The sequence below is a fragment of the Epargyreus clarus genome, unplaced genomic scaffold, assembly GCF_041222505.1.
Source record: "Epargyreus clarus isolate Ecla_fem2 unplaced genomic scaffold, WU_Ecla_fem_2.2 ptg000007l, whole genome shotgun sequence".
NCBI classification, from domain to species: Eukaryota; Metazoa; Arthropoda; class Insecta; order Lepidoptera; family Hesperiidae; genus Epargyreus; species Epargyreus clarus.
The window spans coordinates 5589720-5613678 of record NW_027332215.1 but is presented as its reverse complement, the minus strand read 5'-3'; the positions used below and the strand labels follow the sequence as shown (position 1 = coordinate 5613678).

The window sequence follows — 23959 nt, the reverse complement described above, 5'->3', positions numbered from 1 at the left end:
TGTATTGCACATATAAAATATAGAGCAAATCTCTTACGTTTACTAAGTTCGATAAAAGTGGGGTTAAAATTAAATAAATTGGCGTGTCTTATTTTTCGTTTCTTATAAAACATGAAATATCGAAGCATAATCGATGCACGAAACGCGAAACCCTAATTCGCACACACGGTTGCCTTATTAAATAAAATGTCGCGAAGTCCGGTTATGCGTTATGTAACTCGAAACATACGAAGGTAACTTGCAACGGTACTTCGTTGCCCTGTTATTGGCCCACATTTTAAATGTGCATCATACTAACGAAGGCTTTACAACTGTTTCGGACCGAGCTGCATATTAACCACTTATTTGCTTTGCGGCTGTGTTATGCTTGTTGAAGTGGAACACTTCGATATTTTTGTATTAGATTTTGTTAACGGGGAAAGGTATGAAATTAAATAACATGCTGTTTACCTGTAGACTTTTGAAATTTTGTATTCTGTGTGGTGCCAGTAGTGTGGTGGTGGTGGTAATAGTCCAGGCAAATTAGTAAAATGTGGGCAAGAACCTCTGAATGAGAGACGGTCTGATATAAACTTGAAAAAGCTTTTATTTGATACCCTAAAACTTGTCTCAAAATGTAACGTAGAGTATCCGCGACTCCGAAAAAGACAGGGGGCTATGAAGTTTATAAAATATTGATAAATATATAATTCCAAATAATTGACATTTTCATTAGGCAGTACGTTTTACGTGTTACGTAACGGTACATTATACCTAATTTTGTTTCATAGATGTAAATTCACCAGTTGCATTGTGCATTCTTGACTTTCATTATGAATATAGCTGATTATAATAATACTATAGTCTGATTCATAATTAGGTGTCCAAAATGTAAACAAAGGTGTTGACCTATCAAGAAAATACGTTTCAAATGGTAGTTTCTTATTTTTGTCGATATTAAAGTTATACAATAATAAATAATAAAATAAAAATCTAAATAAATTAAGATTAATTCACATTTTCTAATATTTATATCACCTCAATTTCGTTCCATACAGTAATAATGATAAAAAACAAAGTTTATGGTAGAAAATTAAAATGTGATAATGGTAACACAATCGAAATCCAAAACATTTCTTGTGCCGTCATTTTTAAGTTTCGTAGCTGATATTATTCATTTTCGTGATTGCAATCGAACTCAAATGTTTTCTCGTTTTCATAGCGCGTTTATTAAATTTTGTATAGTTGTTAAAGTTTTCGTTTTTTGTTGAATTTGTTAAAGTTTTTGTTTCTTGCTAATTTTGACAGTGACACTTCTTTGTTTACATTTTGGACACCTAATTATGAATCAGACTATAGTCGATATCTGTTTTTAATATATTCCGATTAGGTGTTACCGAACAAGATCATATAAAGTGATAAATGAGTTGTGGTATCAGTAAACTGCGCATACGCATAAACCTCGCACTGCCCCGTCCTCTACGCCATCTAAAGATAACGCAGGTCACGCCCGGTGGTTCGGGCACTCGCCCAAATATGCATTAAACTGTGCCTCACGTACAGTAAAAATTGCAACAACACCGTATTAAAAGTATTTCACATCGCGCTAAACATTTGAAATCGTGTTGAAACTTGGCAAGCGATTCCCAAATTGTTACCTTATTTATTCAATTTTTATATACAACATATTTGGTTATTGTGTCAGCTGTATAAAATATAAATGAAAATAATCCATTGATAATTTTATCCGCATAAGGATTGAATACAAAACTATTAAATATATCTCACCTTGATACTTACTTTACGTAAATTGTATATAAGTAGGTATTGTATAAAAACAGTTTGAAGGCGGATATTATAGTTAAAAAAACTTGTTAAGGCAGCGAGTTTGACGCGGTCGCTCATAACGCTCATGGTCGTTCGGCTATGGCTTCTAGCTAATGGGCCCGAAACATTTACATCTGTTACATTTACAGTTCGGTATAAACGGTATAATTTATGTTATACGACAGAGTATCTGCAGTTGTTCAAACATCTCGTCAAATTATTATACTGTTGGCGTGCATAATTAAATATGAGTTTTATACACGAAACAATAGGCGATTTATCATTATGTTTTGAAGATGTAGGAGCCTTTGCTTGTGTGACAGAAATACATTCCAAAACGTAATTGTTTTAAATGAATATAAGCTGACTTTTTCATGCGCATAACAAATACGTAAAAGTGTATATCAGTTTTAACTTGACATACAATGTACTAGCCTTTTAAAAATACATGTAAACAGATGGTTTTGGAAATGTACTGAGAAATTCACCATGATCATTAACTTTTGGACACTTCATTTTGCTTATACGCAAGCAATACGACTTACCCTTGTTCCCTAAATCTTTCCCCAATAGTAGGAGGAAGCAAACTTAATTACGCTACTCGAATACGGAAAATGTGAAGCATCAGATGTTTTTTATTTATTTTTACTGTAGCGTTACGTAACAGAAGATAAAAAAATGCAGAATCACTCACGTGATAATTCCTGACATTGGCTTTACGGATGATTAGTTATCATCCGTATCTTATCTATGAAATTTTCTGGATCGAGACAGCTGTAGAAAGAATAATCAATATCACAGTAATTGATCGATTTCGCATTCCATTCGATAAGTTATGCAACGTATTTTCATCTTTAAATATTTTTGACATAAAATAGAAGGATCTGGTGAAACACACTTGCTAACCGTGGGCAATTGACCGAAACAAGTCTGGTCTTCAATAAAATCTGGTCACTCCTAAAGTTCTAACTTATTTTTATTATTTTGCGGTAGCTTTTGAGCCTGTAAACTTCTTCACCTAAGAGTATAATCAACTAATTTTGATTACTCTACTAAAATAAAAAAGATTCTCTAAATAATACAACTCTTTAAACAACCTATCATACCAAAGAGTCTCGGCTTCATTCTATATAACCAGATTCATTTTTTTTCATCCTGATTACATCGGCAGTAGATGCCAAAACTTATCGCCGTAAGGAGTTAAGCTGCCCACGAAACCAAAGTCAAACTATAGATGTATTTGATGTATAGGTGGTATAGAACCCTTCGTGGTTCGACTCCGGCGGCACCACCGCCACATCTATTTCTGCCTAATAACAGAAGCAATAGGCGCTGCTTAATATCAGCAGCGTTACGCGCTGCTGTGTTCGGTTTTGAAGGGTGTGGTAAGGGAGACATACTTTTCCGAGGCGTTCCAGCTTAGTCATCAGGGGTAGCGGCGCATCTGTGGAAGACCTCGGGTAGGAATATCGAATCCTATCTGGGGTTGATTACAGATGTCCATGGGCGGCAGTAGCCACTTACCCTCGGGTGGACTGCATGCTCGTCTGCTACTCCTATATTATAAAAAGAAAGGTGTTAACACTGATTTGCTTTATAGCAGCAATCCGTTTACTGTTGTTAAAGCACAGAATTCGGCATAACATGTATCTAGCCAGCACTAGATATACATCTGATTATATAATTTATATTAATCTGTTTGAAATAGTTGTATTATATGTACTTACGAGTTTAGTGACTATGTCAGAATGTCACGGTCATCTCAAATCTCAATACTTTCATTGCAACAAGTTCAAATTGTAATTAAATTCTTTGATGTAATATAATTATAATCATTCAAGTTCGGTTACCATTCAATATTAATGAGCGTTTGACTGGCTAGGAATTAGGATTCTCTCGTCATGTGTTTATTGCCCGTTAATGGCTCGGCATTTGACAATTTTTACATACTACTAACTGTGAAATTTCAATCTTTTGTAGGCAGAAAGTTGTATACGTTGAAGGCGTAAGGTAATAAAGAGCGTACTTAAGTGTTGTAGCAATTTTTGCGAGTCTTGTCTGTTTAAAAGCGGTAGGTACTCATTTACATTTACGATGACGCCAATTGCCGTGCCGCGGTTACCTGGCGCAGAACATTCCGGAAACATTTAAAGTGTACTCGAGAATTTGATTAACAAATAGACCGTCCAACATGACTGCAAATTATAATGATGCCGGGTCAAAAACATACCAGAATTAACATTAGCCAAATAACAAATACTCGTGCAAATTCTATTTTGTGTAAAAAAATTAATTTAAGCCAACGATTGAGTTTTGCGGGTACAAACATACACAAGCAGATTTTTCATATTATACTTAAATATTTGATAATGTAGGTATAAGTCAAGTGGAAGAAAAAACTTCTCAATGAAAAATTCTTATTCAAAGTTTCAAGGTTACAATATTTTTCAACCAATATTGAAGTTTATTGATCTCTCATTTATAAAGGTATTTTAAAATTAGTTACATATTTAAATATATCCTTTCAATACTAAAAACATGAAAATATCGTACCAGATCTTATATAGTCCTTTTATATTATCATGTTAATTTCATTATTTTGACCTCATGTTCTAAATATAATGTTCTCGAAACATACATATTTCATAACATGATTATTTTTAGTACACATAGTTGGGGAAAACCTGAAGCATTGTATTTGAAGTCAAGTGTAGATGACCTACTGCTCTGGTTGAGCAAATTAAGACGCAAGTGTCTAGATCACGCCTTACTTTGTTATGTAATAAATTGAAGGTTATTCTCACTTTAGCGGCGGTCACAGTATCTTGGCGCCCAATTGTGCTCGTGATGATCTGTCGTCGTCGTGACGTCACAACTCATTACGACAAGCGCCTGCAGAGAATGACTTGCTTTTTATTGGCATTAACGAAAGAAATGTAACTAGCCGCCTACGTTTATTATGTTTTTTATAATATAGGAGTAGAAGACGAGCAAGCAGTCCGCCTGATGGTAAGTGGCTACTGCCGCCCATGGACATCTGTAATCAATCCCAGATAGGATTAGATATTCCTACCTGAGGTCGGCCACAGATGCGCCACTACCCCTGAGGACTAAGCTGGAACGCCTCGGAAAAGAAACATAGTAACACTGCATTTCATAAGATGTCACGTGTTTTTGGATTTGACGATCCTCTATTCCTTGTTAAACTGTTTAGCGTTAAGCTGTATGCAGAGATCTACATTTAAAAGAAAATATTTTTTATGTAACGGTTTGGAAACTAGCCAGTGTACAACACCGAGTTATTTCAAATACCTACTAAACTAGTAGAAAATTGCCATGAACTACTATTATTATCTAATACATAATTCAAAATAATACCAAACCGGCTTTAATTTTATTCAATTCACACATGCAATGATATCAGTGTTATCGACCTATCTTATTGACTCAGCGTAGCGTGATTATGCAACTTTATTCTATACTGACCATTGACTACGCCTCGTTTTATAATTCATTTTTTGCACGGAAAAGTTAAATTAATTTAGTACTATTTACTATCAATGAGTGTATGAAAAATACATCAGAAGGAAAATGCAAAGAAAATTTCCGTAATTCTCCGAAATACTCCGAAATCTTTGCGGTTTAAGTTTTTCGTCTTACGTGAACTGTATCCAATTAACTGACTTTGTAGGCATCTGGAAGCAGTTTTAGTAACGTTTTCTTGTTGGTCCTGTTGAAATTAATGTATGGAAAGGTTTTTGTTAACTGCTACTCACGTCATCAATAATTCTGGCTCCGGTCGCCTAAAATGGTCATGTAAGCACAGATGTTAACACAATGTGCTACATTATAAAGTATGAAATACCATACCAACTTGAAATGTGTAGAAGGCATTGTGGTTAGGCGTAGGCGTTCATGGCCATTAAAAATATGTGGGTAATTCCTTTTTTTATAATATAGGAGTATCAGACGAGCAGTTCACCTGATGGTAAGTGGCTACTGCCGCCAATGGACGTCTGTAATCATCTGTAATGTACAAAGTATGTCTCCCTTACCACACCCTTCAAACCAGAACACAGTAGCGTTTAACACTGCTGTTATGAGGCAGAAATAGGTGTAGCTGTGGTGGCGCCTGAGTCGAACCTCAGTGCGTTCTACCACCATCAGAATGTTTGGGTAATTACTTATGACTAGAAAATAGAATATCATCGAAACTTAATTTCTTTTTTATGAAATAAAGGAAGAATTACAATTCTGCACAAATAAATAAAATTGGAGTGTGTGTTTGTAATTACTAAAATACAGCTTTTTAAATGCATATTATAATAACTATATACGTTTCTGTGACTTAATTACTTAAACGATGAATATTGCAGAGACGTAATTACTATTATAATTGAGCTAAAAGTGGTGGCTTAAAAATAATAATTTGATCCAATCTCCAAAAATCAACTTTTTTCTTTAAATAAACATTAAAAGAATGATACAGTTCAGTTTTATATTTCACTTAAAATATAAAACTTTCGTTTAAGGTCAGCGCTATTTCTGTCTAGGCTTCTAGGGAGAAAGTAGATGCATTTCTTTGTTTAAATGGTCTAGTTTCATTTCTATGAAGCACAGTTGAAAAACCAATTTATACAATATAAAGTCAGTAATAGGTCAGTGGAAAAATAGTATCCTTTTTAGGCTATATAGTTAATTATTTCATTATTCACTTAGATATTCCATTATGGAAGATATTATTATAAATTTATTGGTATGTCTGTATGTATTAATTAAATGTATTAATTAAACGCTTAGTCTGGCACTCCAGCCAAATAATTTGTGCGATTTTTATATAGAATGTAAGCCATGTTATGAAAAACATAACATTTTTTCCTCCTTAAGACCGTTCGTTTAACTGTTCCATGAAGGTAAATTTCCTTGAGGAAATCCTTCAAAAGTATTAAAAGGTAATTTACCTGCATCAGTAGTAATAGCGGTATACAATATTATTGCAGTCATTTGAATGAATTATCCGTGTTTTCGTATTAAACTTGAGACATGGCAGCTGTTAGTTTCTTGCAGTGTTCAAATCCTTACTTCCTTACTAATAGATATTATAAATCCGAAAGTAACTCTGTCTGTCTGTCTGGTTGTCTCTTCTTCACGCCGAAACAACTGAACCGATTTTAATGAAATTACACAAATTAATGAAATTGTACAAAGAGGCTAAAACGCGAAAAAGGACATAGGATAGTTTTTATCCCGGAAATTCCACGGGAACTAGGGATGGCGATCTAAGATCGATTATTCGAAGAATCGATCTTTCGGACCAAAAAGTCGATTATTTTAATCGATATTAGTAAGTATTGAATCGTTAACTATGCATTTCATCAAGTGATGATCTTTAGCAAAGTTGTTGTCTAAGAGCCCACGAAGGTTTGGGAGTTGGTAAGACCAATTTTCGACAGATGGCGCCACTGTCATTCCAATGAAGGTTAAAATTTTCTGTTTTATGTATGTCATATTATTTCTTTAAAATGCGGGCGAAGCCGCGGGCACCACTAGTATTTAATATGGAGACCTAAGTATCTACCTATTGGGTAAACTAAAATACGTCGTTCCCTGTAAAAACTACTACAAAATTGCGCTCATGTCCTTTCTAAATAGGTTTACATCTATCTACTCAGCTAGTTTCATTTGAATCAACTTTGTCTTCCGAGGGTTTATTGCGTAAATTGGCATCATCATGAACTTGATGACACTTACACAAAACATTTCATTTATAGTAATTTGGTAATTTGTGTACCTAGGGCGGTCGGCCTTAAATGGCCGCACCGACTGTCGTCGTCGTGTGACCTCCTTCCACGCAAGTTGGATTTCCTTAGAGGTCCGTTCGAAAAACCCGCTGTCAGCGACTTGACGTAATCTGTGTTAGCTGGGCTATTTCGTTTTGGCTATAGCATATACATTATATGTGATTATATATTTAGTTGACATACTAAATATAAACATTACCTATTATCTATTTACTCGTATATCGGCTTGATTAAGATTAAATTTCGAAATTGTTCACTTGCATCTGGTTTGGTGAGTTCGATATCGGTAAAATTGGGTCTGTAGTCCTTACGTCATCATAATTATTTGTTAGTATCATAACTGATTTGGAAGTTCCGTTTAAAGTTATGGTCATCGTCTAAATGTTAATTATAAAGTTCTTGGAAAATTGCTATTTTTACATGAATGAGCTAACGTTAATAAAAATTACATACTTATATTTCTGCATAACAGCTCTTATTAAGTTCTATGAAAGAAATGACATATGGATAAAACAAATATTACTCAGGTCAAGAAACTATAATAGTATCTCTTCTTCGCCATTAAAATATGTGTTTTTAAACTAAGAAATATAAACGGTATTTACAAACTCTGACCTATTACAGTACATTTGCAGTAATCAACGCAAGGAAGTTTTTTTTTTTAATTTCTTTGAGATATGATTACATTTTTATGAACACCACTAAGTACGTTTAGTTCACGAAACCGTTCGATTTTACACGTTATAAACATATAGCAACAATCGTGGGCATTCGGATATCTTGAGGAGCTCTATTTATATCTTCTGAAAGAGCAATCGGGCTTGGGCGTGCGCGGTAGAAATAACCCGCGTAAATGATTGCATTCGGAACTTGCGTATAATACGAATAATACTTTAATTATTTATAACAACACAACCATATTAAATTAGTGTGTAAAGTAAATCTTTATATACTATGTATTTTTTGTTAATACTAATAATTATAGCTTAAAAACTAAAAACCACGTGAAAATCGCACAAAGAAATAGTTAATTCTGACGATCCTGATCGGTGAATGGGATAAAATTATTATAATCGTGTATTGTCATCGGTTCTTCATAAGTGTTCAATATTTTAAATTAATCGGACCGTTCAAAGTGGGTAAAAATCGAGTTCAAAGATTCCATTACATACATACGTTACCCATTAATTGTAATTGATTAGAGGTTATAGGACGCAACGGAATCTTAAATCAAGTGGACCAAATGGTTCTTAGATGCATTCACCATACAAAACAATGATCCAAGTTCGAGTCGAACTCGTTTTATTTTTAGTATATTATGTTATATTTTTTTTTTGTATGGTAGTTTCCCATTCTCGACTTTTTAGGTCGGTAAATTCTGGAACCCCCGCCCTGACACTCTCAGGGAGAAGGACATTCAGTTTCCCCAATAAATATATTATTCCCTAACATTTTTGATAATATAGTGTTGGTGTGAATAGCGACTTGTTTCTGTATAATGTGTATGTTTATATTTGAGTCTAGTTTATCGCAATATTTATGTAAACTTTTGGCTATTATTCCAGTGGTTCCTATTATTATTGGTATGACGGTGGTGGGTATTTTCCAAAGTCTAGTTATTTCATTTTTAAGTGGGTGATATTTACTTAATTTTTCTATTTCTTTGGCTCCGATGTTATAATCTGATGGAATTGAGACGTCTATTAAATAAGCATGATTTTCTTGTTTATTAATGTAAATGATATCTGGTCTATTGTGTGAAATTGTTTTGTCAGTTTGTACCGGTATCTCCCACATCAGCTTAGCTGTTTCATTTTCTATTACTTGGGGTTGTGTTAGAGTTTCTTTCCACCACAACGGATTGACGTTAAACTTATGTTTTTTAGCTATTGCCCAGTGAACGTATTGCACTATGTTGTTATGGCGTTTTGTGTAGTAAGTACCGGCCAGTTTCTCGCACCCCGAGACAATATGTTGTACGGTCTCGTCTTTTGCTAAGCATACTCGACACTTACCAGTTACAGGTTTCTTCATAATATCTCGTTCAAACTGATTTGTAATAATAGATTGGTCCTGTATAGAAAATATTGTTATTATTATGGATTTATTTTAGTATTATTATGTTACAGCGGCCACCGTTATACATACTTCTTATTGTAAATCATCTGAAAGGTAGTGTCCATATACTCACAAGTCACATTTATTAGCATTTTCCTATATATGTATTTAAATGAAGCACCGATTTTAATAGAATTTATACATATGTTATTGGTAAACATTTACTTTTTTCGATTCTCTCTTCACATAACTTTATTATGTAACTAGTAGAAATAATAGGAATAAATAAATAACTCTCTTGAATAAAACAACGATAACATGGAAGGAGACTTAACACTACGGTAGATATTATGGACGTTTTTAATGTTTGTTAAATAAAATTGTGTTCTCATTTGGAATTGTTTGCTGTTTACACAGCGTCGTACTTCAACAGATAACATTCCAGTACACATGATGTACTTGTTGGATCAAATAAATCCTTTTATAAGATGCAATCTAATGAAATATTTTTTTCTGTCTTGTTGGTTGTAATTGAAAACGAACGTATAGCAAACGTACCCATAAGCAAACATTGTGTTCTGTTCTTATCTGAATGTAATATTCATATGTAATTACTCGTATGTCTTGTCTTCCGTAAAACTAGATAATAATCTGCATGATTGTCTTGATAACATTTTAGCTTTAATAGACCTTGATACATGCAAAAAAGTTATATAACATGGTGTCAGTTCCTAAATGGGGAGGAAAAGTATTACTCACGTCTTATTACTGATTGGTAGTAGTAGTAGTAGTCGATCTGAAATAGGCGGCAATTGTCAATTAATCTGAGATGGTGTCTTTGTCAAGAGCGTTGATTGTTTTTATATGAAAATCGTTACAATATAGCCAAATATATACGAAATACCAGTGGGTTTAATAACTTTGAAATCTGGTTGAAACAGAGATTCCGTCCTTTCCAATTAAAGACTGGTGTGCTGATCACAATGTTCGGTGAAGCCCGCATTCATCATCAGAATCATCAGAACGATTCACGAGCATCTGCGTTACGCTTCATCTTGTACCTACTCCTTACAATCAATCATATAGCATATTTAAATCAGAACGTGTCGATTGTAGCAATTTGTTTGACATTGATAACTCTTTAGACCGTTGCACTTCATGGGCTTTATTAGTGTCGGCAATGTGTTGTGACGTCCAAGTTGTTACCAATGAAAATGAAGTGGCCAATGAAACGAGGAAATGAAGGAAAAAACACTAATGTAATTGGCGACTGGCGAATGACTGGGTATGGAAAAAAACTACTGTTATTTAAATGAAGTCTTGTTAAAATTGTTGAAATTTTGGTTTTATGACAATATTGACTTATTTTATACTTGCTTATACAAGTTATATGCTTGTATGTTGACGCCCGTTATTTCTTATCTATCTTTCAATCTATTCAATGTTTCGTCTATTTAGCCTGTTTTGTATCACGTGTTTTGTATTTTGTACCTGTGTTATCTCGCATATGAGAGTGCCTTGAAGTAAAGGGAGGATCAGATTTGTCATATTGAATTCACAAGCGATTCAACTTATAACTCTCGTGGTATCAGCTAAATTAAACTCTGCCCTGCGACCTGCCCTATCAATATTGATTGAGACGCGGTTCGGTCATTGAACTAATTGTATTGTACTACACACTCCTATTAACTTCTTTCCGGTTTCAAGTAGTATTATGAGAACGTACGTTACACGTGAATATTTTAATGGCATGTTCATTGTCCAATCGAATCTTACCTATATATTAATGTATCCATCATAATATCTATATAACAGATGAATAAATGATGATCTCGGTTGGTCTAATGCAAAATATTGACTGAATGTTTTATCCAATTATTTGTCAAGTTAAAAGTATTTTGTCTTTAGGGAGTCGAGGTATGAAATACAATATTCATGTACTCAATGACGAAAGCTACAATTTGCCGTGGCCTTTGTCTACTAATCCAGCGTCTAACATCTTCTAAAGAATGCGTACCAAATATCTCATTATATTCCAAAGGCGCCCGTAATGATGTATTCCCAATATCAATTGGCCTCCGACCCGAGTTTATTCGCCTAATGGTATCGTTGACCATAATTCAATTACTTCCTCGTATGTTTTGTACTAACAAAATAAGACATGGTGTTACAGACGTTTGCCTTGGAATGACCTGTTTTCTTCCGATGTTTGTATAATGATATGGTATGGTGGGTTAAGGTTAATTGATCAACTTATTCAGTAAGGTGTCGATTGCGGATTTAAATTGAATATCCTCTGTATTCGATAATGATTTAAACTGTGTTTCTGTTTAGTTATAATATATAAACAGCCTAAGACTTAATGCATAATTATGCAAATGATTGAACTGTATTTTAAAAAAACTTGTTTTTAGGTAGGAAAGAAGAATTCATTACGAAGAATTATATCACTTTACGTAAGAAATTCATTATGTGAGATATTCTCACATAAATATATTATGTGAGAATATCTCGAAAGTAAATGATTATGACCTGTATAAGCTTAAAAAAATAGTTAACGTGAACACTATTATTAAAAATCGTTTAGCATATTAAAATTATTGGTTTATAATTATTAAAACAACAATTGGTGTGGCGTTATTATTGTCCGTATTCAATGCTGGCTACTAAATAAACTTTTTATCATTAACCTAATAGACTCAAGATCTAAGTTTTCGTATTTGTAATCTATTTCCATCTTCCCAAACAGAAAGTATGCCCAACGGCTACGATACTTCTACGAGGGTTGAGCTCGGAGCAGACAAACCTCAAGAGCGTCCTTCAAGAGAAGATCCCTAAAGAGCAGGAAAAGATCCGCGAATTCCGCAAGAAATATGGCAACACCAAAGTCGGCGAAGTCACCATTGATATGGTAAGTACTAAGAGTCGGCATACAGTTGTCGTAATAGGAAATATTAGAAGTTTAAAGATGGATCACTTATAATAAAGATGAATTTGGTACCTGCAGAAGTTAAGTATATCACTCACATCACTCACTCATATATGAGGCGAGAGTTTTAATCTTCTAGAGTAGCAGAGAAAAAAGTGGCATCTGTAAATAACTTGAAAAATAATCTCTATTCTACAAGCGTGGATTTATTACAAATGTCTATGGGCGGCAGTGTGCTTTTACTTTTTTTTTACTGAAACTCGTTATAATAGAAATCAATCTACATAATGTTTTGCCTAGGAAAGATAGAAATTGGACAAATTGGCTACTAGAAATAGTCAAATTTCGATCAGGCACCATAATATAGACTGATTTATTATTAATTATAGACGTAAATGCATCATATCACCAATCGATCAAGTTATTAGATCATCTACACACCTTAACAGAATCGTCCGATCTATTTGCCCTTCAATAATAAATGAATAACTATTACTGTATTAACTTAGTTATAATCGTAACTAAGTATTTAACGGGCGAGTAATTGAAATCATTGTTTGTTTCAATGCCGTTTGTCGAAGATCACGAAGCAATTTCCTTGTCGAACAAACACAAATAGCTACGCGAAGATACATGATGGCAATGCTCTGGGATAAAAGTGAGCTAAACGACAAACAACCTCCGCTAAATAAGGTTTTCCTTGTAATAAACATGCATTTAGGACGCCGTGAGGTCCATAACAATGCTGCCTTTACACTTGAAACAATAAAGGTCTCCAAATGCTTACTTATTCTTTTAAAGGAAAAAACGCAAATTACTCACGATAAATTATATATGATTTTGGAAAAAAATGTTATCTCTATACCTATATAAAATTGTTTTAAACGATCTGGCCAAATTTTGATTTAGTTTTTACTTCGAGTGACAAAGATGACTCTTAACTGGACCTAGTGAACAGCACTGGCGATTCGGAATATTACTCTTTTATTTATTTCTTATATAATGACATCTAGTCCCTCATAATAGTCCATCTTCACATTTTTTAAAATACAATATTATATTATGGTGGATACGTGTTTCATATTGCCACATTGCTATGGTGTAATCGTTTTTTCATCAAACGAATCCTCCAGATGTACGGTGGCATGCGCGGCATCAAGGGCCTGGTGTGGGAGACCTCCGTGTTGGACCCCGACGAGGGCATCCGTTTCCGCGGGCTCTCGATCCCCGAGTGCCAGCAGCAGCTGCCCAAGGCGAAGGGCGGCGCTGAACCCCTGCCCGAGGGTCTCTTCTGGCTGCTCGCTACCGGCGAAGTACCCACCGAGGCGCAAGCCAAAGCTCTATCTAAGGAATGGGCGCAAAGGTATTGTAATCATTGATGTTATTCTTCTTTCTTTCGTTCTCTCGGCTGGTTCTGGTTTTAATAAATTTTGAATGTTAATGTGTGCTAAAGATCCAGTGAAAGCCTAGTGGTTCAATTCAGCCTCATTTTGCGTCAGGGATGCACAATTGCACATCTCGATCAGGTATCTGAACGGTAATGGGTCTGTGGAAAAAGGCTGTGATAGTGCACACAAGCACGCTTTATTTCCCGTCATTTGTCATCTTCAAGTCTTGTCATATTATGTTGTCAATTATTTCATTTAACAAACCATAAATTATAGGTATTCAGTATTAATTAAAGGATATTCTGAAAAAGTTTATGTCCTTTTCAGTCTAGTAGGACACCAGTGACCAATAGCAGATATAATACTATAGGAAATCCAGTATTGAGTGATATAAATTATATGGCATGTTTGCATTGTTTTACATTTATAGTTTTATACAGGAAATGATTCACAGTATTTCGCAATCACCCAAATCAGGTCGAACTATATTTAGCATTCGCTAAATTTAGCATATATAGTCAAATGTATTCCCTGAGGTACTCCCAGAGCGCTATGACATGGGGCTCGTCAAAAAAGGTCCAAAAAGAAAAGGTCCTTTAAAGCCGGCGATTGGCCACTCCTCTGGTATTGCAAATGTCCATAGGCGACATTGACTACTTTCCATCAGGTAGCACGTCTGCTTTATCGTTAGACTCAAATATAAAAAAAAAATGTATTCAAAAAGTAATATTATCAGCGTTAATTGTATCGTGTTTGGTTTTATTGTTTTTATAGTGCCTTAAAGGTGATAGAGCTCTCTGTGGTTCGACTCCGACCGTTACCTTTTTTTTTTTATTTTTTTTATTTTATTATTTTTTTTTTTTTGTTTTCGAGGGGGAAACCTTCAAAAGGTACCCGACGACGTGGGAGCGACGCCGGGTTATGTGGGATTTTTACCGCACTAAAACCCCCCCGGTGGCCGTCCTCAGCGCTTGGTGGAGAACTCCGGGATCTCCAATGGAACACAACCGGAGTCCTCCGAGCGCGATGCCCCGGTCGGGCTCTGCCCTGGGGGGAGCACTTTACGCTCCTCCCTCACATCTAGTGTTTACGACGGCATGCGACCACACATGCCGCCGTCCTTCTCGGGGTTGCTCTACGGACGGTTTGAGCTCCCACTCTTGCCGCCGGCAACCCCGGAAACCCCCTTTTAGTCGCCTCTTACGACAGGCAGGGGATACCGTAGCCCTATTCTAGTCCCGGAACTACAGGGACACCGCGCCGGGGAGCGCTATCTGCGCCTTCGACGTCTTCTTCTCCGCGCGGAATCGGCGCGCTCTCTGGCCCGTTCGGCGTTCTCTTTAGCGAGCATAACGCGGTCGCAGAACGCGACCACGCTATCCCACGCTTCGGCAGAACGGGCCATCGCTGCAACTACAGTCTCCGGGGAGAGGTCCGGCCCTATGTTCTGCACCAGAATCTGCCGCTCGGACTGCCACGCTGGGCACTCCTCGAGCGTGTGCTGCGCAGAATCCTGGGCATGTCCACAGTGGTGGCACTGCGCTGAGGCCTCCCTGCCTGTTCTGTGCAGGTACTCACCGAAGCAGCCATGTCCGGTGAGCACCTGTGTCAGCCGGTAGGTGACGCGTTTCTTCCTTTGTAGCCAGGCTCGGAAGCTGGGCAGAATCGCACTGACCACGCGTTGGCGTGCGCCCAGTGGCTCCTGGAGCCTATCACGCCAGCGCCTTAGGGTGCGCCGGCTGGCTCTCGACCGGAGCACTTCGACCGTCTCGTCGTTAGGAGGATGGCCACTCTGGCGGAGACCGCGGATCTCAAAAAAGATCTCTGCGGTCATATCCGCCAGAATGTCCAGGGGCGGAAACCGCGCCAGGACTGTGGCCGCCTCATACGAAATTGTTCGGTATCCTCGTGCGACTCTGATCGCGATCATACGCTGCGCGGCATTTAATTTGGCCGCGCGGCGCCGGCAGCCCGACAGTCTATCACACCATACGGGCGCACCGTAGAGCGCGACAGAGCGCACGACGCCTGCGTAGAGGCGGCGGACTTCCTCCCTTGGTCCCCCTAGATTTGGCAGCAGTTTGTGCAAAGCACCCGCTACCTTGTGAATCCGGGGAACCAGACGGTCGAAATGCTCGTCGAAACGCCAGCGGCTGTCCAACACGAGTCCCAAGTATCTCATGCACCAGCCCACTTCGATAACCGCGTCACCCACCTGCACTGACACGCAGGGTGGTTCCACGCCCCGCCGCAGGTCGTGGAACCATAGCGCCTCGGTCTTATTAGACGCAACGCTAAGGCCTATTCCGCGTATCTTCGCGACAACGCGTGCCACCCCTAATTCGGCCAGCCTCGCCGTCCTCTCAAAAGACTCACCCTCGGCCAATACGAGAGTGTCGTCGGCGTAGCAGATAACGCTCACACCTCGAGGGAACTCCGTCCGCAGTACGACATCATATGCGAGATTCCACAGGAGTGGCCCCAAGACCGACCCCTGTGGAACCCCGCACACGACTTGCCTCTCCCCGACACTCCCGTAACGGCCCGGATAGCTTATACTCCGGTTCGACAGATAGACCGTCAACACGTCCCGCAAATAGGGAGGCACCTGATGATATACGAGGGCCTCCCTGATCGCTGTCCAGGGCAGAGTGTTGAAAGCATTCACAATATCTAGGCTTATAGCCAGAACCACTCTGCCACTGGATACGGCCTGCTCTGTCACTGCGCGAACACGGAGTATAGCATCGACAGTCGAGCGTTCCTTTCGGAAGCCGTACTGACTGTCGGATAGATCCGGACCAGTGCACGACAAATGTCCGCTGATACGAGCGGAAATAATCCGCTCGAAAAGCTTTCCTACTTCGTTCAGCATCGAAGCTGAACCATCGGCCTGTAGGCCGAGGGTGAGTCTGAGGGTCTGCCCGGTTTGTGGAGGAGCACCACTTTCGCCTGCCTCCATTCCGCTGGGAAGCGACCGGCACGTAGGCAGTCAGTGAACAGAGTCCGCAGCCTCTCCCCGAGGACGGTCAGCGCCAACACCCAGGCCCGACCCGGGATTCCGTCAGGGCCTGGTGCGGTGTTTCGCGCAGCCAACCATTTCACGGCCCATTCTAGTTCTGTTTTACTGACTGCCAACTCCTCCGTCCACTCGGGCAGCACCGACGCTCCCGTCGCGACATCAGGGCTATCCGGAGTGAAAGGAAACAGGTTTCCCATAACGACCGTGACAAAGTCGGGATCCAGGGTCTCCGTTAACGGTGGAACCCATGGGCGCAGCTTTCCGAGCACCATTCTATAGGGGCGCCCCCATGGGTCCCTATCCAGCCCGTCCAGGAGTCCCGACCAGCTTCGAGACTTGCTATCCGCGATAGCAAGCTGAAGGGCCACGGTCGCGTTCCGGTACTCCCTGTACCTTTCCTCCGTCTCTACGGCCCTGGCAGTCCGACGTCTGCGGGCGCGCGTGAACATGCGTCACGATCGTTACACCTATTACTGCCTATTAACAGCAGTGTCTAGCGATGCTATGTTCTGGTTTGAAGGATAAGTGAATCATACTTTTCCGTGGCGTTCCAGCTCAGTGTTCGGTAGCCGCCGTGATCGACCTCAGGCTGGAATTTAATCTTAACTGGGTTGGATTATGGATTTCCATGGGCGGCGTTAGCCCCTTACCATCAGATGAACCGCATACACATCTGCTATTCGTATATTATAAATAAAAAAATGATAATGATCAATAAGTTAAACGTTATTCCTCAGAGCCGAGCTCCCTGCGCACGTGGTGACCATGCTGAACAACATGCCCAGCAAGCTGCACCCCATGTCGCAGTTCTCTGCCGCGGTGACGGCGCTCAACAGCGAGTCCAAGTTCGTCCAGGCGTACGCTGAGGGCGTCCACAAGTCAAAGTACTGGGAGGTGAGTTTGATAGCCTCTTGGATGTTTTTGTAAAAGTCATACTTAATTTTCGCCGACTATGATTGATTTATAGGTTGTTCGTTTTCATTTTGTTTGTTATTTCTTTGCGGCGGTAGTTTTGTATTTTATTTATTTTTATTTCGGGTCGATTAAAGATTGTACAGAGTAGAGTACAGACAATTCTAACTAATAGTTTATAACAAAAAATGCCGTGTCTTCTTTTAAAATATGGCTTAGCGAAGCATAACCTCAGTTTCCAATCTTAATTTTCTCTAAAGTAATTATTATAAATCGTTGTATAATTTGAGCAAATAGCGACAAAGTATAATAAAACTTTGTAGCAAATAATCTGCAAAATAATTCTCATGTATCATGTTAATTTCATTTCATTTTCAGTGTTTAATTACGATCGAATTTTCAACTATGTGTGACTAGTAATATTGTTTTCGTGTTCCAACAGTACGTGTACGAAGACTCGATGAACCTGATTGCCAAGTTGCCGGTGGTCGCCGCTACCATCTACCGCAACACGTATAGGGACGGCAAGGGCATTGGTGCGATCGACGACAACAAGGACTGGTCGGCCAACTACTGCTCCATGCTCGGCTTCGATGAACCACAGTTCATCGAGCTCATGAGACTGTACCTCACTATTCACAGGTTAGTTTCGGTGCTAAGCGTTGGTGCGGTTTGATAGAACCTAACCTATCCTAACCTAACCTTACCCTCGCATGCAAATAGTGTTTTCTTTTACCCCTTGGGTATGTAACCCTTATAGGGGTTATATAGGAGGGGTAAAACGAGATACAATATTATACCTCTTCTGTCTATTTGTCTGTCACTGTTTATCTTTAACTGTTGTCGACACTCGTAATTTTCACAAGATATATGTATCTATGTGGCTACTATAACAAGAAATACTAAAAATTAAAATAAAAAAATCGTTTAAGGTAAAGATGGATCCCCATGCAAAGACAGTTTTATAGTAAAAGGTTAAACACTTTAAATTTGTTCTTTAACAGTTCGTGTGATAAAAAAATAAAAATAAAGTATGAAGGCACGGAACTTTCCGTGTGTCTTTGAATTTGCACATTTATAACTTATAGGTATTTCCCCTCATGCCCTCCTTAACAGAGCTATCGCCACTTATTCCTCAGGTGTTGTAATCCATCTATGGTCAAACCTAAATAGCATTAAAAAAATATTTAAAGTTTTATATAGATTTTTATTTGAATTTCATTTCGTAAAATGGTAGTACTAAGTAATTGACAGTTTATTATTTACTACACATCTTTTATATGGTATAAAGGTAGATAAAGCAAAAAAGATGTATGCTTAATGCAAGTCACTTGTATTATAACGGTGAAATGTATTTTACCGAAACCGACGTCGACATATTTCATTGGTCTCATTATATGGGCTTAAACGAATGAACATGCAGTTCTCTGTAAATAACCTCAAATTGGATAATAACCACATTACAATGCAGTACAATGACTAAGCCGAAACGGTTCATATGTTTTGTTATATAATATACTTTACCTCGTGGCAACATACATGAACCGAGGTGCGTATATAATATAATAATAATATATAATAAAAGTAATATTCTAATATCAATCTACACAAACTTTTCTGTGTGACAGGGGCGCAACTGGCCATTGTAAAGTTGCTAAGTTGGCAAAATTACCTAAGTGGAAATTTTTTTGAAATATGTTTATCAATATTTTGAAGATTATTAGAATCTAATAATAATGTAAAAAATTATAAGTTCAACAACATAAGTTCTACTTTTTTACATCGTAATTAGGGTAAAAAATAAAAAACTTTTTAGTTGGGGAAAATGAAAAGTCATTCATGTAACCGAGAACGAATGACAGTTTTCGAAAACCGCCACACGCACAGATACGTTTACCTGACTATAATATATGCATTGGAATATAAAGGAGAATATAATATAAAATATTATGACCATGAAATCTAAAGCCTATAAAAATAAACGTGTTTCTAAACAGATAGCCTAAAGATATGCTATCTACCTTCAGCTGCTTCTGTTGTGTACAATGTAAGATAATTTTGATAATTTTTGATTGATGTGTGTAGATGAATCCGGTTTCAGTATTACATAATATTGAAATTTATTTGGATAATGTAAATTTTACCGATATGATAGCAAGCATTATACCATATTGTATAGACATTGTCTATACAATATGGTATAATGCTTATATAATATGATGGATGATGATTTCTACTTAATATTTCTATTCATATGTACTAGGATTTTTATTATATAAATGCGAGAAAATGATAACAGTCCAACAGATTTTTGTTTCTCCTGCATCTATAAAAAATCTATCCTAATTCACTTGTACAACCAACCAGTGGGTTACCTACCACAAATACGTTATTACCCCTGAGGACTAAATTGGTATTCTAAAGCTCTACTGATCCATACCATGATAGTTAAGGTAGAATTAACATAAAGTTGCTCATTATCTAGTGATGGCCCATAAGTAGGTCGTATTATTGCATAATTATTTATCAGACCTACAAAGTTTAAACATTTATATTTCCCGTGTAACCAAAGGATTTACATATGTGTAATAACATTACTTACAAGAATAATATACAAAGCCCATGATTATACAATAAAATTATACCTCCCATTAGTATAAAAGTCAAATAAATATAGCATTAAGTAACAGGGTATTACGAGCCAATTTCCTTCGATTAATCAATCCACTATGACATTTAAACATCAGCTCTGTTTTATGTAGCTATTGTATTCGTTCCATAATTTAATATGCACTTTATTTAAATATGGCATGGTACACATTTATAACGTAACTATTAGATACATGTATACAACTGAAGGTATTCGTGCAATGAGGTAATGAAGGACATTACAGAAAATATATTAACTATGTTAGATTCGTCGTATATTCCATATTCGTTCTATTGGTTTTTAAGAAAATATGTGTATTACAAAGCATACTACATAGTTATTTTGGAAGTTTTCGACCTTTATACCATTAAATTACCGTTCAAACTTGACATACGAGTACGTTTGTACGTCAAATGTACCATATTTGTATGTTTATGGTCCAGAAAATATTAAATATATCTAAATTTAAGTATATATGTCATGTGTTGTATGTGTTACTTTTTTGTCTATACTTTAACTGCAGATAAATCTTGGAGATATACTTAAAGTACATATCTGCATACAAAAAGTATATCTGTATAAATAATTTAACGTTAGTGGAATCGGTGGCGCCACACCACGCCTAAAGAGAGACGGTTACACACACTAATACAATTATTACGTGACTTGATACCCATCAATTTAAAAATCATGCCATTTTTGTCAAATTGTGGCGTAATGCGTTATCTAAACTGGGAAAATCATGATGAGATATATTTCAAATGTCCTCTAACGCAGATAGTTCACAGCTCGGGAAATGTCTTTCTTTCGACCTTATGTATTATCTACATCTTATGTAATGGCTGACCTCGATCTAGCGTCAGGATTATGTAAATATATTGATAAGCCCTTAAAATCATGTATTTGTCATTCAAAACATTATTCTCGTTTATTTTTAAAATATTGCTTGTTTAGCATTTTGAATCAATGATACACATTGTACAATGATTTTAATATGGATGGTAGACGGCTACTTAGTATGTATGCCGAATGATTTCGTATACTTCTATTAAGCGGTTCAAAAGGCGGACTTTGGTTTATAGGCTCAGCTCATGGGCCTGTGAATTCTGCCTATTATTTTGTAAAGAATCAATTTTAACAATTCATGATACAATGATTATGAGAACAGGACAATTATACGACGTATGCTTTACTAATAACGTTGCAACATTCATTTATCATAATAAAATGTATAAAAATACTCTGTGACGTCATCCGCATGTTTCTTCCACTCCGCCGTACGAACACATCCGTCCATACGTTGCGCAATAGTATTTTAAAATATTTTTGCTCTGTGTACACAAGTCTTTGTCGATCTTGAATAAATATGTTTACGGAAGTGTTACATTGGAATCGAGTTACTGCTACTTTGGACATGGAATTAGAACTATTAGATTATTTACGTAAAACAAAAATACGATAACGTTTTTTGTGATTTATTTATGAATTAGGAAATGGATTCAACCATTTTCCCCACCAAGGACTGAAATTTGACAATGTCTAATATGAAGAAATGGTCTGTCTTTAGTAGGAAAATTGGATAGATTATTTATTAACAGCGGGTTTAACCCATGTAGCGTGCTGGATCCGGCCACCGGTTGCCTATATTACCTATGCGTTATAAACAATATTGTGTTGAAGCCGCCGCAGTTGTTTTATTATTTTTACATTATAATTGCATGCGTTTGTGTGTTTATATTATTATTATTATTATTTTACTCTGCATGTATATGTAGTTTAACGTATACATAGTATATTATAACGGGCCTGTTGTATAGAATAGTGTAGTATTTTTAATTAATGTTGATGTGACTTGGTGTTGTTTAAAAGAGGCCTCTGAGGCTCTGAGGCCGTTAGAACCAGAGTAGCCTAACTACAAAAACATGATTTACAATATGGAGAGAAGTAAAAGAGTGCAAAATGTTTAAATTACGAAAATACAGATAGGTCAAATGTCATTAAAATACAGTTAGGCCACTCTGGTTCTAGCAGCCTCAATTATTATTCAACGCTGTGCACGTTCCTTATGTTAACGTCGCTAACCGCACTGTCACGTTTTTACATCAGTTTCGCGAATTGCTCTCATTGTTGCAAACATACTCATACGCTCGCTCACGCCCACAAACACAGACATACACAAGTAGGTAGTAGTAAGTAATCATGCGATGGATTGAATTATTTTTTTTATATTTTGTAGAAGTAGAGTTTTTTTTATGTTTCGTGGTAATCTATATGAGGGTTTTAGAAATCCCCAGAAAAAATAACATTGGTTTAGCTAAGTACTTTGATACGTAGGTACTTTTTTGGTTGTGAATATTTTTTTGTACCACAATGCGTGTACCTACAGTTATACGATTACGCCTTAACATTTAAACAAATATACATTAGGTAAAGCAATGTATATCTTGTGTTTGTGTGTGTTTATTACACAACACGGTATCGGAGTTCTCGATGACACGTTTTCTTTTGCCCAATTTAAAAAATTACCATTGGGAGGTCAATCACCTTGGCTCTCATTTGAAATTGATAAAAAGACGATTGGAGTCATTTGGCAATGCTGTATGACAATCATGTTCACACTTAGAAATAGAATAGGGTAAGACTACACTTAGATGCTCTCAATTTCATACAACTCTTAGTTTTTTATTAGCATTTTATAATACGGTATATACATACAAATAAACAAGCATTCATATGCAATCATGGATATGTGTAATCAGTCTCATATAGCATAAGAGTTACCTAGATCGACTGTTGACTTGTTGAAATAAGTCGTCTCTCCTTAACCATACCATTCAAGAAATAACACAGCAATTATAATTGCTGATATGATCCAGGAATAAGTGTAGCGGCGATACCTCCAAATTTGAATCACGGAGTGCTTCATCCAATCATTTTTATTTAATACCTTCCTTGCTGGAATGTTATCAATGCATGTTTTAGTTATAATTTGACCCATTTAAATATTCCAAATCCCTAATTAAAAAAAAATACTAAATTTTCCTAACTTCTTCAATTTGATGTCTATTTAATGTTTCATATTTTAGTATTACCTCTGTATGTAGCTAGCTGCTTGCGATCATTTTTAATTTAATGTATTTCTTTGATTATTTTTTAGTTATTTTATAGTATTGTGTATCGTTCACATGTTAGTGGCCTGGTTCATATGATCTGTCAACTCCGAGGATCTCTTTTATCAATGCTTTAGTAGCGACATTTCGCTATAAATATGTTCTTATCATCTTTACATACCAGCGATGGCCCTGCTGGTGTTGGCGGCTTTAAATTAGTTCTAAATTATAAGCTATGAAAACCTCACTATGAAATAGATATGCACTACTAAGAGTACTAAGT

General features: G+C 37.0%; 1 protein-coding gene across 1 annotated transcript in view; it reads left to right on the top strand.

Moving 5' to 3' along the window:
• The window catches only part of kdn (citrate synthase), a 37522-nt gene that overhangs the window by 5074 nt on the left and 8489 nt on the right, over positions 1 to 23959 (top strand). The window contains exons 2-5 of the mRNA XM_073074437.1: positions 12415 to 12576; positions 13728 to 13957; positions 17742 to 17898; positions 18359 to 18558. Coding sequence (XP_072930538.1) covers positions 12415 to 12576; positions 13728 to 13957; positions 17742 to 17898; positions 18359 to 18558 — 749 coding nt within the window. The remainder of the gene's footprint in view (positions 1 to 12414; positions 12577 to 13727; positions 13958 to 17741; positions 17899 to 18358; positions 18559 to 23959) is intronic.